The 19,179-nt window shown below is 47.2% G+C and overlaps 1 protein-coding gene across 1 annotated transcript in view; it reads left to right on the top strand.

Annotated features, from left to right (window-relative positions):
• DENND2A (DENN domain containing 2A) overlaps nucleotides 1–19,179 on the top strand; it is a 90,022-nt gene that overhangs the window by 66,639 nt on the left and 4,204 nt on the right. Inside the window, exons 8-14 of the mRNA XM_029912801.1 lie at nucleotides 168–277; nucleotides 557–626; nucleotides 1,016–1,093; nucleotides 1,669–1,809; nucleotides 7,370–7,518; nucleotides 15,787–15,964; nucleotides 17,612–17,653. Coding sequence (XP_029768661.1) covers nucleotides 168–277; nucleotides 557–626; nucleotides 1,016–1,093; nucleotides 1,669–1,809; nucleotides 7,370–7,518; nucleotides 15,787–15,964; nucleotides 17,612–17,653 — 768 coding nt within the window. The remainder of the gene's footprint in view (nucleotides 1–167; nucleotides 278–556; nucleotides 627–1,015; nucleotides 1,094–1,668; nucleotides 1,810–7,369; nucleotides 7,519–15,786; nucleotides 15,965–17,611; nucleotides 17,654–19,179) is intronic.

Genomic DNA, 19,179 nt, shown 5'->3' with positions numbered 1-19,179 from the left:
AAAAAATTCTAAGGTCAGGTGAGCTAGTAGAGCAGCAATTTTAATATCTTCCAGGCAGAAGCTTAGTCTCTGTCATCACCTCTTCATTTATCACAGGACAAATATTTGAAGCCGTTCCATCCCCACGTGACTAATTGAAAACATTCCCTCCTTCTCTTCTCCACTAGCTCGAGCGTTCCTTCAAATTCATGCGAGAGGCAGAGGATCAGTTGAAAGCCATTCCCCAGTTTTGCTTCCCCGATGCTAAAGACTGGGCGCCCATCTACCAATTTGCCAGGTAGGCAGGTGTTTTCCTCTCCCCCCCGTGAGAACTGGGTTTGTACGTACAACTCACTTAGCCATGGGAGCTGTTAAGGCAAAGAGAGAGAAACCCAGTGGGGGCAAAGACACTCCTGGAGAGTCCAGAAGGGAACAGAACTGACAGCATGAGAGGGGAAAGGTGGAAATATGAAAGGAGTAAAGTGTTCTCTGGGCGGTGGAGTCGGTGTGTGTACGGTGGTGTTTCCTAATGTGACAGGTTTTTTTCTTCTTCTGGTCTCTGTTCTCCCTTCTGCAGTGAGACCTTCTCCTTTGTCCTGACTGGTGAGGATGGGAGTAGACGGTTTGGATATTGCAGAAGGCTACTGGTAACTATTCATTATTCTGTTACCTAAAAGGGTCCGAAGGGGAAACCCTCCTCTGTGGTGTTTGTATTGCTGGCACCAACTGGACGGGGGTGGGGGACTTCTGCTGTTCTATTCAGTGAAGAAGCAAAAGGCACAGCAGAGGAGACTCTCCAGCTTTCTGCTTCCCTGTGCTGCTCTGTTTAAGGTCCGTCTTCAGAATCCATCCCGTCACTCCAAAATACAGCCCCTCTTCGCGTTTCTCACAATTTCGCGATGAGAGCTTCTTCTGTTTCACCAGCCAGTTCCTGAGCGATCAGGCCCCGAGCAGCGCAGAGAATGCAATCGCTTGCTCTCTGTCTAAGTTGAACTAACTACCTTTTTTTGGTGCGTTTGTGTTTCTCTCTTGAAAGCCCAGTGGGAAAGGGAAGCGTCTCCCTGAAGTTTACTGCATTGTGAGCCGCCTTGGATGCTTCAACCTCTTCTCTAAGGTGAGGGGGAAAGAGGGAGAGAACCTGCGCTGTGGGCAGTAATGAAGCTGAAAGCAAAATCAAGGCTAGAAGAATGAGGTTCAGTAAAGTGGAGGGCTCAGACTTACCTATCTCATAGAACTGGAAGGGACCTTGAAAGGTCATTGAGTCCAGTCCCCTGCCTTCCCTAGCAGGACCAAGTACTGTCCCTAACTTGAGAACCTGGAAGATGGCATTGGGAGGGGGAACACACACTAATTACATGAACTTTGCAAACAGACTATTAAAAATTAAATTACATAAAAATATGGATCAGCAAACATTGGCTTGTTCCTTTAATAAAACGACCAAGAGAAAGGATGAAATCCTGGCTCCATTGAAGTCAGTGGGTTTTACTGTTGACTTCAGTGGAGCAAGGATTTCACCCAAGGTTTCTACTCTAGTCTCTCTTGCTCACTCCATAGTATTATGATACTGCATATTTGGGCTCCACACACGCTGGGGTAAGGAGGGAATGTAAATGTTTTTATATTTTATTCTCTGTCTCCCTCTTGCCTCCTGTTTATACATCTGTGGCTTGATGTTCTTTCTTCCAGATCTTGGACGAGGTTGAGAAAAGACGGGGGATTTCCCCTGCTTTGGTGCAGCCTCTCATGAGGAGTGTCATGGAAGCTCCTTTCCCTGCGCTGGGCCGGACCATCACCATCAAGAATTTCCTACCAGGCTCAGGGACTGAAGTAAGGACAACACCAGAGCTGGAGGAGGATGGGATGATAGGACAGGCCAGCAAGCACCTGCTGGAATAATAAATCAGGCCTACACCTGTAGTGCAGGGCAGTGGGAATATGCAAATTCCTGTGAAGTGGAGGCTCGAGTTTAGAGTCAAAGGGATTGATTCTCAGTTCCTCTGTTCCTGAGGCAGGTGTCTTCAAAAATCCTTCATGCTCCCTGTATTCTGGGGCTGTTCAGGGCCACTAATGGCTCTAGTTCTCTGTGGTCTGCCTCTTCCCATGACTCAGCCCTCTAGCCAGGTCACTTTAAAGTCTCTGCCCTTCCGGAATATGAGAGTCCACAAAGAAACTGTCCACTGCCTTTCTAACAAGGTCTTCAGCCCCAAGTCTGGGCCTTGTTGTCCTCACACCCTTCTCTCAGGGTGTTCCACTCTCTTTATCCCCTTCTCAGGGGCCAGGATTTCTCAGGGTTCTCCTCTGGTTCCCCTAATACAAATTCCAAACTAAAGGTATACTAACTAAAAAGTCAATTCCTGCCCTCCTTGGGCTTCATCTTTTATCCCTCTCTGCTGCTCTGGTCCTCCACTGAGCACTTCCTAGGACTCTTTCCATGGTAGAGTCCAAATCCTGCCCTTCTATCAGGGCTTACTACTGGAGCCTGCTCCACTCCCAGCGGCTGTTTTATCTCTCTTCTGGCTTCTGCCAGAGCTCTCTGTTTAGGAGAGAATCGCAGGGCCAACTTCCTGGGCTTCTTCCTTGAGCCTCTTCACTCTGTAGTCCCAGAGAGTTACCGCAGACTCTCTCCCGGCAGGCCCCTCCTCCTTCTTCATCTTCTTGGGTTTTGTGGCACAGCAGAGTCACATTCTGTGTGTCTTACTGCCATGCACTGGGCTTTGGAGGTAGGTTATGATTTAAAGTCTGTCACCTTTCCCAGTATTCTTAAAGAATTGCAAAATAGCTTTTTTAATTGGGCCCCCATTTTCCTTGTATTCTGGACAGGAGTGACAAAGAAAATATTCTTATGTATATGGAAAACTCAGAACTCTTAGTATATCTCCTTTCACTGGTACAGTTTTTACAATTCCATGAGAGATGATCCATCATTTGCTGGGCCGTACATGTTTCACATAGTCCATCCTTTTGTTTGTTTATTGGAAATAGGTTACTATTTCATCCACAAAGACCTGTTAACATTTTGAATAAAGCCATTTTGCTCTTAGAATCATAGAATCGTAGGACTGGAAGGGACCTCGAGAGATCATCTAGTACAGTCCCCTGCACTCATGGCAGGACTGAGAATGTTCATCTCAGGGCCTTGGACTATACCAACATTTTCAACTATTGGGCATAATTCACAGAATTTTTTCCCTTTTATTTCATGTGCTCATAGTTCTTGCCATTCCTTCCTTAGTTCATTTTTGATTAAGTGCTTAAATTCCTGTTTGCTTAAGGGGATCTCTAGGTCAACTTGTTCGGCCTTAATAGCATTTTTTGTCTCTTTGTCTGCCAGTTCATTGCCAGCTAGCCCTACGTGTGCCGGGATCCATGCTATTATTATGGTCACATACAATTGTGCCAATTCAGCTGTTAGCAGTAATATTTCATTAGATATGTGTCTGCTGTCAGACTTGCCATTATATAGTGTCTGCAACCCTGATAAGGAATCAGACAAGGTGGCCATGGCAGCTGGCCGCAAAGCTAGGGCCCAGGTTAGTGCCAGCAATATCCCTATTAGCTCAGCCGGAGATAAAGTTAGTGAGTCTTATGGCTTTCTTGAGTCTGAATGTGGGTGCCCAGAAAGCTATTCCCACTCTACCCATTCCTTCCTCTGGAGCCATCAGTATGCATTTGACAATAGTGTTCCCACGTATCATAGATACATTGATTTACTATATCTTGTATATTAATCATTCTTCTCCTTTTGTTCATCATATAGTTCCATATCTATCTTGAGGAGGAGGTTCTCCGGAGATGGAGTATTTTCCCAGTGCTAGAGATTTTGGCCTCTTTTTTAAGCCTTTATTTTCACAGAGATCATTTATGCACTTCCTTACCCTACTTACTGAGGATTTTTGAGTTTTGTCCTACCTGCTCTCCACTTAATTCCCAACAATTAATATATATTAGCTTAGTGTTATCTTCACTATTACCTAGTACTTTGGCCCTAAAGGCTAAGTCTTGGAGCTTCATTCTGAGAGTGATAGGCATGCTCCAGCTGCTATTTGCATTACATACAGAGGCGAGGTAATGAAGGCACCGCATGCAATATGCAATGCCTGTGCTTGGATACAGTCTAGTTTTCTCAGATTTGTTTTCAATGCTGACCTAAAGGCCTAGCAGCCATACTTAATAATAGGTCTGATTAGGGTTCGCCGTTTTCTTAGTAAGTTGATTCTCCCTTTGCACTTATCTATAATGTTTTTGATATGGTCCTGTCACGGGGTTCACAATTCACTTCTAGGGGTGCCTCCTCCTGGCTGGTTTGGGGATTAGCTCTTTCAGCCTGACGCCTCTTCTTATGGTTTCTCAGCCCGTCATCTCGCTCTGTCGCTCTGAGGCCCTTCTCCTGCTCCTCAGGAGCTGCTGCACCTCGTCTTCATGGCTTGCATCTCTGGCCAAGTCACAACAGTCCTCCCCTTCCGTGGTTCTATCACAGTCTTCCACAGCATCCCAGGCAGTCCTTAAGTCCACTGCCCTGGCTTAAGTAACTCCCTCAGTGATGGAGATAGGGCCCCTGGATGGATAGTCCCAGATGGTCCTCAAGATCACTGCCCAGATTGGGCCACTAATTCAGTGGCTGGTAGGGGAACCCAGGCCCACCCTGAGGTTCCAGTCCAGGGGCCCTATCTCTGGCAGCCAAGGTCTGTACTACCCCAAACCTTCCTACCTCTCTCTTGGACTACTTCCTACATTGCCTCTCCCAGGCTTTCATTCTCCACCCTTCTAGCCAAACCCTTTTCCTCTGGGTCTGCTAGACAAACCCTTCCTCTGGGGTCTAAATCTCTTTCTCTTCCTTGTCCCATGAAGAGTGACTGAAGCCCTCTTCCCGGCAGCACCCCCTTCTGCTACCAGCTCCCTGGTTTTATAGACGAGGTGAGCTTCCCTTAATTAGGGCTTTCCTCTCAGCTGAAATGTCCCCTGGTCTGCAGCCTAATAGGTTAATTGGCCCATCTGGCTTATGTTAACCCCTTCAGGGCAAGTGGAGGAAGCACGCTCCATCACAGGTCCCTCCAGGTGAGCTTATTATCAGATATCACACCTAAGAATTTGTCCTTTTTCACTATATTTATCTGCTGGTCATATATTTATACAATTTCTGAATCTTCCATGTTGTGCAGATCATTCATTTAGTTTTGTTAGTGGAGAACTTGAAGCCCCACCTGTTTCCCCGTTCTGTACTCCCGCAAAGTGCATCGCTGATTCCTTTGGTGGCATGTCCGAGGTTTCTGCTTTAGGTCCCTATGGTCTGGTCACCAGCAAATCATGTGATGCCTATTCCTGCACTCGTTTCCTTTGGAAGGTCATTTATCATGATTTTAAAAAGGGCTGGACTAATGACAATCCCCTGTAGAGTTCAATATACAGTGGAAAAGGCTTTCCCTACCCGGACCCGCGTAGTTCTTTGTGTAGGAAATCCCTTGTCCGTTTGTATATTCTTCCTACAGTACCCAGGGTTGCCACTTTATATAATAGTCCCTCTCTCTGTAACTCATCACAGGTTTTTTCTATGTCCAGAAAGGTTACTCTCATGTATTCGTTCCTTCTCAAGCTTTTTTGTGCTTCTGTGTCTATTGGTGTCAGTTGCACCCCTGCTATCTGAACCCACATTATGTTCCATCTGTGAGCCTATTTCCTTCTGAGCGTGCTACTCATCTCTCCATCCCCAGTCTTTCCATGGTTTTGGCTAAACATGCTGTGAGCGCAATTGGTCTGTAGGCCTCAGGCCTAGAGTGCCTCTTGCTGGGTTTCTTCACCAAGGCACTAAGCACATGTTTCCAGTCCCTAGATATTTCCCCTTTTCTCCGTATGCTATTCTGTCATTTTAGTATTACACTCAGGCTTTCATCGCCTAGGTATTGGAGCACTTCAAAGCTTACTAGCCCCCTTCTGCTACAAGCTTCCTCTCTTTATGTTAGCCAGCCTGTTCCTGCCCAGTCCGGGCTTCATGATCAGTTAAGCCTGGCTCTTCCTCCAGGTGTAGCCTGCTGTGTAAATTGCCCATTCAGGCACACATTAACCCATTCAGTGCCATGTGGGGTAGAGCCTGGCTTGGCCCTGAGGGTAAATTTAAGTGGCCTTAGGGTCTCTGGGAAACCCATATAGAATATCTGTAGTGGAGCATGCCCCAGCCACACCCTCGGACTGCTGCCTACACCAGAGAGCTTCACTGTACAGGGGTTATTCTTAGGGGGCTGTTTCTGCTAAGGCCCTTTAAGCTGCCACAACAGCACATGGGGCCTTAGCCTACCTGAGAACCAGGTCCAAAGTTGAGGGTGGGTCATGTGACGTACTGTGGAAGAATGGGCAAGGTGCTTTGAAGCTGGTTGCACCGGAGGAAAGATGGTCTAGCAGTTGTGGAACTGGCCTGGGACATGGGTGACCTGGCTTGAATTCCCTGCTCTGTCACAAACTTCCTGTGTGAACTTGGGCAAGTCACTTTGTGCCTCAGTTCCCACTCTGTAACACGGGGATGATAATACTGCCCTATCTCACAGGGGTGTTCTGAGGAGAAATACACTAATGGCAGTGAAGTGCTATGGTGAGGACTGTATGCATAGATAGAAGCAAAGGCAGTAGTCTATGTTGTAATTGCTACCAGAGTGGATAGTCTACAAGTTAGACCTTGCTCCCCTCTCCTTCCCGTCCAGATTCTCATAGTGAAAGTGATCCTGGCTGTTTGAACTGACTGAAGAATTAGAAACATCCCCTGCCTCCATCCTTCCCCCTGTACCCTGCAGAGTGCTTCCCAGAATCCATTCCTGATGGGAACAAAATTCCACTCCCTGGGACTGCCCTGTGTCAAAAGACTAAACATAAAAGTCTGCTTGGGCATCACACACATAGGGAGGGAGCTCCCTGTGCCTAATTCAGTGGGAGAATCTGCAATGGATTTCTACACCCACCTGGAATGGACTCTGGATAGAGCCCCTGGGAGAGTGCAATCTGAACTGTTCCTGTGGCCTACTAGAATATAGGCCCTTGCCCAAACTGAACTCCAGGTTCTACTTGTTATTAGCCCTGTCTGCTGAACCTCATGTTGGGAGAACCTATCCATCTATGATAGCCATCTGCTTCAGACCTCTTCACCATCACTGCTCAAGGGGGTGGGGAAAATATGATGGGAAGCCAGTGCTGGCCTTCAGCTTCATCTGCAGGCTTTCATTTGTGGGTCCTGTAGAAAGACTAAATCTCAAGGCTTGCCACTCACTAAGATAAAGTCTCCTTTAGCTCCAGCAGCAATGCAGTTTCTTTTGGTTGAGAGGGTCCCTGGTTAAAGTCCTGGGGGAGTCTGGCCCCTTGCTTGTCAGTGCACTGATTGAGGCCGTGTTTTGCTTCCTCCTGGCAGGTAATTGAGCTGCGGCGGCCTCTGGACTCGAGACTTGAGCATGTTGATTTTGAGTCCCTGTTCTCCTCTCTCAGCGTCCGGCACCTGAGCCGAGTGTTTGCGTCCCTGCTTTTGGAGAGAAGAGTGATCTTTATAGCAGACAAACTCAGGTACCCACCTTTGTATCTTTCTCTTGCGTTCTTGTAAACCAAATGTTAGTTAAAGAGAGACTGAGAAGGGAATACTGGCCCCTCTGTGTTGTTCTTTTGTTCTTCTCTGTTATTTCCCAGCAAGTACAGCCAATGCTCCCAAAGGGCAGGAGCTCTGACGAGGTGACACACCCTCTACCGGACATGCTGCGAGAAACCTCAGCCCAGCTCTGGAACTTGCAAAAACTGAGCTTCCTTTGGTGCACAAAGGAAACCAAGTTCCCTTTACTCAGAATCTCACCGAGGCAGAGCTCCTTGCAATAAGGAAGCAGAACCCCACCTATTGCTTGGGAGGGAAACAATGTTCCCTTCTCAGTCATGCTCTGGCACCCACAGGAACCAAGCCCAGGGGTAGGGGTGGGGGAGAGGAGAGCGGGAACTCAGTGTCTCTTAGCCCTTTCGCTGAGGTTCTCAGATTCTGTTGACTAATTTTTTAATATTGGTTCTTGAGGTTTGGGGTTTAAACTGATTCACTCCCACAAGTTCAGCACAGGGGTCCAGGTCTCTTTAAGATTTTATGCAGCTGGTGCCTGGCAGCCATCCAGCTCTTAAGCACTTGAGGATTCAGAGAGAAGAGTTCTCAAAGCTCGGTGACGGAAAAGCTACAGATGAGTAATGACACTTATGAGCGCGATCAGGTTTCAGCAGCGTACAATACCCCCAAGCTGTCTGTTTTCACAGATCCCAGCCAGCCAGGCTACAGCCCTGGGACTGGGGGAGGGAAGGCAAGTGGAGAGGCCCCTTTTATAGGGGAGCAAAGGAACAAGTTGCCCTGCAGGGGTCCAGGGCAGAGCTCATACAAATTCATCACACCAATGGGGAGGCTGGGTGCATACAGGCTGCAGCTGGTAGCATACAGGCTGCAGTTCCCCACTTTTGCTCCTTTACTGCTGCTTTGGGTCAAGAAGGGGAGGATCTATTTGGTTACATTCGCTTGACATGTTACATACATAGATTTTTTTTCATATCCTCTTAAAAGTACATCAATATGCAAGGCATGAAAGCACTGACGCTGCCCTTAACCTGAGACAATCCTATGTTTCCCATGTCTAAACTACACAAATAATTTTGGTAATCTTTATAATGATAAGGTTTTCTCTGGGAGGTTTTTCCTCCCATATAGGATAAGTGCAGCATTATGACTGGATTCATTAGGGACAGAGGCATAGATTAACCTTTACATGATGATAGCCAGTGAGAATATGTGATGCCATGCAAAGATTTTATTGGTATAAATTTGGAATCAGCACATTGTTAGGCAGATCGTCCCCAATGAGTGCCAGTAAAACCCTTATATCATATTGCACCATCATGTGGCATATCCAGAATACGTGTGTGACAGAAAATATTGCAAAAATGTTTTCTATCATTTCTATCATGACAGTAAAGCCAGGTGCCTTAGTACTGAGTCCAACTGTCCAGGACTTGGAAAAAGAGAGAAAGTATTACAAACTGTAGTAGCCTCTAAAAATTATATACAATAGCTTGCCTATACATAAAGGTTTTAAGGTCTAGTATCTATGAATCTACAAGGGCTAGAATCAAGTACTGTGTGCCGTGTTGCCATCACTCGTGATTTTATTGTGAATCTTGCGATATTTGGTATTTCTCTTAGAGCCCCAGCTCCTGGAATCAGTTATTTCACGAGAATCTCAGCTTTCTTTTTTTACCATCAGCTTAAAATAAGTTTCTAACCCACATAGTTGTGGTGACGAGTTTGAAAACATGACCCAAGAGTACCTTAAAGGCTCAGAAACCAGAAGTCAAAGAAAATAACCCAAATGTAATATTAAAAACAAAAAATCCTTGATTTTTAAAGCCAATCTCATGATTTTTGAGACCTGACTCATGATTTTGGAACATTTGGCATTGGCAACACTGTAGTGTATCATAATGGGAAGCTGAGAATCTTTTCCATCCATTGACGGAAAGCTCCTGTTCCTATCAGTGATGGCTTTTGAGATATTGGACTTCAAATCTATCACTGATTCAAGGCTGACTGTCACTCGTTCTGGAACATGGGACAAGGAAATTGCCAAGTATTAAATAGTGTTTACTTTGGGAATGGGAATTGCACGTTTCGGGGGAAAGAAAACAAACATTTATCTGGCAAATAGATTTTAAAAAAAAGTAGAAAGACAGCTGTTTGAAGCTGCTCAGGGGTTTGGAATGCTAGTAGGAGTCCAGGAGGGATGAATTAATGGTCAGAGTGCAGGTGAAGTGCTGAAAAGTGCGTGATAAATTGCGTTTATCGCACACCACTCTAATTTATCATGTGAATGTCATCACTGTGTTTATCTGTACGTGTAGTTGTTGTGAGGGTATGTATGTATATATTAATATATATATATATAGAGAGAGAGAGAGAGAGAGAGAGAGAGAGAGAGTGATACACACATAGTTTATTTATGTGTTTTAATTGCTACAAAATCTGAAGTCTCTGTGAAAGGAAGTGGAAAGGACTCTTGCCAAGTACTGTGTGAATTATTAAATGTTTTCAAGCTGAGCCAAAAACACATCTAACAAGTATAAAGCAAGTGAAATGCTTTTGTCTTTTCCATCTTTGGAATGAATATTGAATGTTTTTTTTAAAAATCTGTCAATCCAAAGCTTGGCAGTGGACAAAGAGAGAATTTGGTTGTTAGTTTTATTCCCCCTGGCCATAGCAACAAGAGTAAACATTCCCTTTCAACCCAAAAAATGACTACCCCCAAAAATTGTTGCTCTATTGAGATAATCTTTCCCCAGCTTTGCTCAGGCCTGTACAGGCCTTCATGTGGGCATGGGAAAACACCAGTACTTAAGGTCTGCTATGTGACACAAATGGATTAGGCTATCTTTGTAGTGAGATTTTGTTTTCAAATCAAAGTGCCAGAGTGACAGTCCTGGACACTGAAGACCAAGATTTGCAAAAACAGATGTCTCAGAGTCAGACTCCTTAAGCCGAACCTAAATAGGTGGCCTGATTTCACCAAAGTGCTAAGAATGTGGCAGTTCCACTGGGCTGAGTGGAAGCTGCTGAGAACTCAGCACTTTAGAGATCAGAACACTTATCCAGGAGCCTAAATAAAGATGTAGGAGCCTACCTTTAAGGTACCCATTTTTGAAAATCTTGGTCTAAAGTCCTGTGAGGGCCTGGAGGTCACCCTGATGCACCCCCTTATGGTCAGGCATGGCACTGTAGGTGCACCCCATCTCACGTCCCTTCAGCTGGGTTATAATCAAGTCTGACGGATCTTTTTAATCAAAGAGCACCCTCCTTGCAAGGGTCTCATTTATTAGTGACATTCACAAGCACAAGTAGCTCACTCAGGTACACCCAGGAATATTCGTTGCCTTGAGCTTAGTCCAGCTAGCCATCTCTGGCTCCTTCCTTCAGGAGACTCTTTATTCCTGTGCCTGAAAACAGCCTCTGGTCCAGCAACCCTTCTTGATTCATTCTCAGGGTTACCCCTTTTCAGTCCTTCCTTAAGCTGGAATCCCCAGCTCTCCTCCTGGGAACTGGGCTGTATGAGTTAATTTCACCCTTTCCCCTCACCTAGGAGCCTCACCAACTCTCCTCGCTGGAGCTGGGTGGGCTCTGTTAGGCAGATTTTGTGGTCCTCCCTAAGCAGGATTCCTTAGCTGTCCTCTCTGGAACGGAGTCATGGATTAGCCAGCTGTGGGACCTTTACCAGCTTCACCCCCAGCTGGACCAGCCTTTCCCTGCTGGTGTCGCCTACTGTCCACTCTGCTATGAGAAAGGAGGCAGCTTTTACGCTGTTCCCCTTCTTTCAGCTCATCCCAATTGGCTGGGGGAGAGGGGAGCCTTGCCCCTCTCTCTCTGCCAGGCTTCTGGCTCTGGGTCCTTCAAGAAACAGTAATGGGATTTCATCCAGAATGCTTTTTACTCCCGGGACCACTTCCTCTCTCTGCGTGTCTCCCAAGTCCCTGTATATATAATCAGGCCTTTCACCCTCTTAAAGGGCCAAGCCATGTGATGGGGTGGGTTGACCATTAGGCACCACTGTTCTTAAAGGACAGATTACCCCGTCACAAGTCCTATAGATCCCTGCTGGGGACTGCAGCTGTGTCAACAACACTTCGGGGTCAATAGTATCAAAGGCAGATCTAAAAGAATCAGCATGGACACTTTTGATTTGGATCATCACCAGTAGGAGATGACAAACCAACAAGAGCAGCACATGCTCCATGCTATACCTAGGTCTAAAATCAGACTGATCAGGGCTCAGGCCGTCTGAGCACTCTGGAGTTACTTTTCTCTCTTCTCCCTACCCTCAACCTGAAGGAGAAGATTAGAGAACAGATGATAACTGATAGGATTCCCAGCCTAGAGAGTATGTGCCTAAAAATCATTTCCACATGACATGCCGCTAATCTGCCACGCCAAAGGGAGGCATTGACAGTCTCCACAAATAGTGGACCCGTGTCTTCCTGCTAGATTTTAATCGTTCTAAAGCTTCCATTTTGCAGTTGAAAGGCTGAAGTTCCCTGAATACATCCAGTACCACAGCGAGCAGGGCCAGCTCCAGGCACCAGACAAGAAAGCACGTGCCTGGGGCGGCACATTGTAAGGGGCGGCATTCTGGCCAATTTTGGGGCGGCCAGCCCAGCCCTGCAGGGGCACGAACTAGCGATCCCCGCCGCTCACCGTGCCGCCGGGCTCCCCGGGACACGCCACTCCCCACTGCCTGCACCGGCCTCTGCCTCCCGTGCCGCTCTGAGCCCGGCCCGGCTGAGCCAGCACCTCCTGCAGCCCCCGGGGGCTCCGCCTGCCCGGCCGGGAGAGGCACCCCACGGGCGGAGGGCTACCCACGGGCGGAGGGAGCGGGTGGGTGCCGCCCTTCACCCCCCTGCAAGCCGCCTTGACTGCCCTCCATGTGCTCCCTGCGGCTGCCATTTTTTTTTTTTGCTTCGGCAGTCCGGCCGCCGTTTGTTTGTTTGTTTGTTTTGCCTGGGGCGGCAAAAAAGCTAGAGCCGGCCCTGACAGCAAGCCATATTGGCTGAAACTCAAGCAGAGGAGACTCCACATTTGTATTCTTCCCCACTCCCCTACTCCCCAAAGCAACTTCTCTGCACTCCCGGATGCTGATGGATCTGAAGCTAAGCAATCTGATCCACAAAGTAGACTGAAAATTCCGCAATGGGAGAAATGTTCCACACTGAGAGCAGATGACCAGGATTAACCTGGGAGAGTTCTGGTGACCAGGATTTCAGAGATGCTATGGTAAAAGGGAAGGAAACCTTCTTTGCTTCCTGTACAGTCACAGCATACAACTAAAAAAAAAAATTGTCATAACCAATGCAACTGAGTCTGTGACTTCCACCAGCTGTCCTCCCAGGCATCTTCCCTCCCACTTCCGCTGTCACATGCCCTCTGTATTCCACTGTGACTTGCAAGCAGGGGAAGAGGGAATGGAGAGTCACTGTAATGCTGGTAGAGGACAAAATGTTTTAATATCCCACTAGCCCCCAGGTAGAGTAATGTTTTGGCTGCACAATGTTCTTCCTTAGAGCTGTCTGGAACCAGACCAATTAGTTTCATTAGTCACTAAGGCCAACCTTTCACATCAGTTCCTATCCCTGGATAGAGTTGCTGGCTGTGCCCTGAAAATGAAGGAGGCAGAGGTTGGTTCACGACAAAGATGTAACCTCTACTCTTGCCACCTGCATCCCAACTCAAAAAAAAAAAAAGAGCTCCAATGCTATCCTCAGAATAATCCCATAACGCTACTGATAATTGGTGACAGTGCTTCCACACAAATGCTGCTAGTATTGCTGCAGGTTATAAAATTGGGGAGGTGAAAAATATGCTAGGAAATAAAGGAGGAGGAGGAGGAAACCCCTGCTTTTCAATCTCGGATAATGTTGGCCCCAAAATGTATGAGGAAAAGCAACTTCTCCTTAAAGGAGACAGTTTTAAAGGGACACAGTCAGGCTGATGTTCACATGGCAGGCCTACTCTTGTTACAAGTTTGTGGTAAATGAATGCAATCAAAGAACGTTTATTTTTCATGTTGTTTGCCTTGTGCAATTGACAGGACTCTGTGGAGAGTCAGTATCACTAGCTGTGGTTGGTGCAGGCCCTGCAAAAGGGGACTTGCTGGTGAGAGCAGAAGCAAATTGCAAGTGGAGGTGAAGGGGCAGCAGGCAGGAATGTGCACAGAGAGCAAGAAAGGGGCAGGAACATGCTTTAGTGGTTAGGCTCCTGCACCCTTCTGAACATCAGCTGGGGAGTAGAGCCCTCTGCCCGTTTTTAAAAATCCAGGAGACGCTCCATCAGAAATGTCAAAAAAAAATTTTTTACAGTTGTCAGAAACAAATCAAGTTGACAGTGTCCCTTTAAGCAAGGAAATGAAAATCTGGGCCTCTTTTATAAAGAGAGACTCCCTCCATGTGGAAGTCCCTTGAAGTAATTCCCTAGTATATTCTCTTCACCGGTTAGAGTCACTGGTAAAGCCTAAAGAATAACAAAAACCTAGCGCTTATATAGCACTTTTCATCAGTAGATCTCAAAGCGCTTTACAAAGGAGGGCAGTACCACTATCCCCATGTTAAACTGAAGTGTTAAATGGATTCCTCTCTCTGCCCTAGGATCGGAATTCACTTATCCCCTGGCTGCCATGAACCTCTGTATAAACTGTTCAGAGCGCTTCTTCACCTGGTCACAGTGATGTCCCAACAACAGAAGTCACACTTTGCCAAATTGAATGTATCCAGTGAAAAGCAGCCAAAACCTGTAGCCCAACCATGATATTCTCCTAAGCCCACTCTGCTGTCATGCTGGAGGGACTCAAATTTACCAGACTTAATTGGAACAAAAAATCAGGCCTCTTACTTTCTGAGCGAGCACAAGACCACATCTACCAAACCCCCTTCTCTCTCTTTCATTACAAGTCAGCAACAGCTGCCAGAGCCACATTTCTCACTGTAAATTCCCCCCATGGAGTTTAATACAAGCCAGCTGTGAGTGCTTTCCTGGCCATGTGATTCCTTCAGGCCAGACTAGCCTTTCTCCCCTCCCCCATTCTTTCAAGAGCTGGATGCTAGTAAAACCGAAATGACGTTATGTACACAGCTTGTTATGGCGAGCCTCCCCATCCCCTGACATGCACAAACACTTCCAAAGCCAGAACAGATGAGTAACCAATGTCCCGCAGCGTGCTCTGCATAGCCCCGTGAAACTGACCGCACGCCCCACCCACCTCTCCTTCCAGCGCTTGGAAGAGTTCTCTGGCCAAACCTTCTTGGAAGTCGTCCGTGAAGGAACTTTCAGCAGAGTCACTGGTAGCATTTGAATGGGAAAAGCATGAACTATCCCAGCTCCTCAGGGTATGTCTGTACTGGAATCAGGAGGTGTGATTTCAGCACTGTAGGCATCTAGATAGATCAAAGCTAGCTGGAGTAACAATAGCAGTGTAGCTGCGGCAGCATGGCATGACTGGTCACTCGCGCGTGTGCTCCAGGTCCTGGATGGGGTTGCACTCAGGAGGCTAGCCGACGCCACTGTCCGGCTGCCACGGTTATCCTGCTCTTGTTACTGAAGCTGGTTTTGATCCAGCTAGATAAAGGCAACTCGAGTATGTCTACCCCGTATACAATCACACCTCCCAATTGCAGTGTAGACATACTTGCAATCTAGTCCTTCCCCACCATCCTCTTGGGTCAGCCTGGCCTTTTGAGGCCCTGTCTTGAGCAGGGCCTGTATGGTAGTATAGTATTTTGTCCTGGTTTCTATTGAGTATTTAGTCTGTTTTCTCTGAACAGTTCGTTATATGTGCATTGATACCCTTTTCCCCTGCAGCCTTGTTCTTCGCTGAGGTGTATGCCCAGTGTCAGAAAGAGATGTTGTTGTTAATTAAAAGAGTGTCACTGGGCTGGGAGAGAATTAAGCATCAGGACAAGCAGTGCCTTCAATACTGTATCTCTGTTCTCTAAAGAAAGCAAAGTTGCACAGTTAGCCACTTCTGTGTGTCCTTGCCAGGCATGCACTGGAGGCAATGGGAAACTGCCCCTTGTTATGTGACAGAGGAATAGCTTTCAGTAATCCTGACCCATTCCATGTGTCTTTAGACCAGGAAATAAAGATTGGGGACAAGAGTTTTGAAAATGACTAGTGACTGTGGGTGCTCAACTTGAGACACCTGAAAGGGGCCTAATTTTCAGCAAGTGCTCAGTGCTCACCTTCTGCCTTGCCTCTACTGCTGTGTGCTTTGTGTTGTCTTCTAGCACCTTGTCGAAGTGTTGTCATGCCATGGTGGCTCTCCTCTACCCCTTCACCTGGCAGCACACCTACATCCCCGTGTTGCCGCCTTCCATGATTGACATTGTGTGCTCACCAACCCCATTCCTGATTGGCCTGCTCACCAGCTCACTGCCCCGCCTCAAGGAGCTACCGGTGGAAGAGGTGAGCCATGAACTCAGATGAAATTGTTGTATTTAAAAGCCACAGGCGTTGGCTGCACTGTGTTGTCTTCTCACCCAGAAGGGTTTGCCTCTTAGTTTTAAGGCAGGGTGGCATTGTAACTACCTGTGGCTGCAGAAATACAGCTATCCCAGTTGTCAGTGAACTGCATCGTGAATAGAACCCGTAACCTTTGGCTCCAAGACACACACGCTGCTACCTAGTGAGCAGGGACTTTGCTGCAATTGGTAGGGGGAACTGATATAATGACCTTCATTTTTCCTTCCTGTCCCACAGGGAGTTGGGAGAAGGGCTCCAGTGGTGATTTTGCTGGTGGGGTTTATTATTACAAGTTTTGTTATAGTTATAGTGCTACCAGGACAGTGCATGTGGAGAGTCAATTGCTGAGTCTGTCATGTATGAATTGTTCTTTTTAGAGATTGTCCAGGGCCTGGGACGGTTGTAGTTAGTACAGACGCCTGTCTGACTGGCTGTATCAATCTGTTGTCTCTTGTCTTATACTTATCCCTAGCCTCTGCTTGCCAGTAGCTGGGAATGAGCAACAGGGGATGCATCACTTGATGATTACCTGTTCTGTTCATTCCCTCTGGGGCACCTGGCATTGGCCACTGTCAGAAGACAGGATACTGGGCTAGATGGACCCTTGGTCTGACCCAGTATGGCCGTTCTTATGTTCTTACGTAGATTACAAGCTCTTTGGAGCAGGGACTGTGTTTTAGTTATGTTTGTACAGCACCTAGCACAATGCAATCTGGTCTGTGACTAGGGCTTCTAGGTGCTCCCACATTACAAATAAATAATAATTATAAGCAGGCCTGTAAATAAATGACTAACTCTGAACAGGACTGATGAGTGGTGTGCAAGGGCAAACGTGCACACACACACAGCGTGACAGGTCGTAACATTTTTTCAGCCGTGCATCCAAAGTGTTCCTAGACTCCAGTGCAGGAAAAACCTTTGGTGGGCTACAACCTTCTGCCCGTCAGTGGCACTGATGGTGGTGAGGTGTTAAGGGAAATAATCTTTTAAAGACAAGCTTATATCAGAGACCCTGTTTTCCTCCCCACTTCACACCTGCTCTATAACTACCAACACTGTTCATACAGAGCTGATCTTTGCAGAGTCATACTAAGCAATTACTTCCAATATTCCTGTGGCAACGAGTCCCACAGATTACATATGATGTGTTTAAATTTTTTTTAAAAGTTGCATTGCTTTGTTTTCTGTGATAGAATAAATACTAAATAGGAGTTCATGATAAATCCCCATATTATTTTGGTCACTCACTCATCATTGGCTGTGTAAAATAGCCTGTGGCTTCTTTATAAAGCTTTCCGCTTAGACAATAGATCTGATTGTGTTCTAGTCTAAGGGTTTGGGATGTGTAGGGGAGAGGCGAAGGCAGGAGGGTTAGGGAAGGCCAGCTTCTTTCAGTTCAAGCTGTCATTTTGTAGCTTGTGGCGAAGTGGTCAGAAAACCACAACAGGGGCCCTGCTGTTGACCAGTGTTTTATATCTCCTCCAGCTGCTGTGGTTCTGTGAGAGGGGAGGAGTTTTCCTGGAGAGCCAGGAAGGCTTGGGATAATCTCTGGTAACCGGAAATAACAATTCCCCATTCTCTCTTTGGTAGGTCCTTGTGGTTGACCTCGTTAATAACCGGTTCCTCAGACAGGTGAGTAGAGCTGTCCCATATGGGGCTTTTTTCTCCCACTTCCTCCCTCTCCTTGCCTTGACCTGTATTTGCTTATTCTGCTTGGCTGGCTGGGCCAGGAGCCCCTGCCTTGACCCAGGCTGGGAGGCAGGATTTGATGGCAGGTGCTGTTTAATAGTAATGTCACCGTTCTTTGTGCTTAGGTAGCACCTTAAAGAATCTCAAAGCACTTTACAAACATTAAACCCTCCATAATCCATGCGAAGTAGAGAAGCATTATCCCCTTTTAACAGATGGGAAACTGAGGCACGAGGCCTGCAGAAGTGTGTTGTCCAAAGTCACAGAGTGAGTCACAGGCAAAGCTGGGAATTGACCCGAGTCTCGACACTGTCCTTTGCTCTAAGCACTGGTCAGCACTACCTTCTAGGGTAATATCTGCACCTTCCAGTGAAGAATGGTTTTAGTAGATCTTTCAGTTTCTGTCTTCATCGGTCCCTCTCATGTTCCTCTCTGTCTAGTCCTTGCATTACCAGACCATAGTGGGAAGACAATAAATGGGAATCTGGCCATCAGTTTGCAGACAAATACACCTCTTCTGATTCCCTTTGACCTGGAGCAGAGGAGCATGAATTTTGGGGTGTCCTGGAACATATTCCTAGACCTGGAAGCCAGGGATTGATTATCAGGTGGTTTTGTTTGTTTTCTAACCAGAATCCAACTCCTCTGAATCACACCCACAACCCACAGAGTTCAGGCTAGGGCAGGAAATCAAGCGTCTGGTTAAGACATTGGACTGGTCCAGGAGCGCTGGGTTCAACTCCCATCTCTGCCACAGACTCCTTGTGAGACCTTGGGCAAGTTTCTTAGTCTCTCGGGGCCACAGTTCCCCATCTGTAAGTGGGGATAATAGCACTGCCCTCCCTCACAGGGGTGATATGAGGACAACGGCTGTTTCTTATCTTTCAATACAGTTTTCGTATGTCAGCTGCTCTGGCTATACAGCCCTCTTCCAGTGGCTTAGAGCGTGGCAAACCCCTCCCTTCTGACTCCCAACTCTGTTACTGCCCAATCCGTCTGTGGTGTCTCTGTGCCTCTCCCGCTGCTCCCTGCATGTCACTGTATGAGGGGTGGGGGTGAAAATCACTTAGCCATATGCAGGTCTTAGCCTAGCTGCTGTGCCTGCCTAGCTGCTTGCTGGCATTGTTTGGCTGACTCCCGCTCCTGATATTATCAGAACAACACCTTACCTCCAGCAAGGCAGTGGGGTCAGGGCTGGGAGACGGGCGACATGATCTCAGATCGAACAGCTGAAACGACAGGTTACAAATCCGTCCAATGCGAGGTGGTAGCTGGGGGTGAGACACCCACTTTAGTGCTTATAGAAGGGATGGACAGTCCCGAACAGAAGGCACTAGATAAGCGCCGAGTATTGTTGTTATTGCTCTCCCGGTCTCATAACAGATAACCTTCCATGCCCTTGCCCCATCTCTCCCGGACTCCACGCGAGCTAGCTGAGGAGAAATGCAGGTTCCCGGAGCCAGCACAAG

This window comes from Terrapene carolina, unplaced genomic scaffold (genome assembly GCF_002925995.2).
Source record: "Terrapene carolina triunguis isolate 2854851 unplaced genomic scaffold, T_m_triunguis-2.0 Scaffold247, whole genome shotgun sequence".
Classification (NCBI taxonomy): domain Eukaryota; kingdom Metazoa; phylum Chordata; order Testudines; family Emydidae; genus Terrapene; species Terrapene triunguis.
This window is presented reverse-complemented; position numbering and strand designations above follow the sequence as displayed.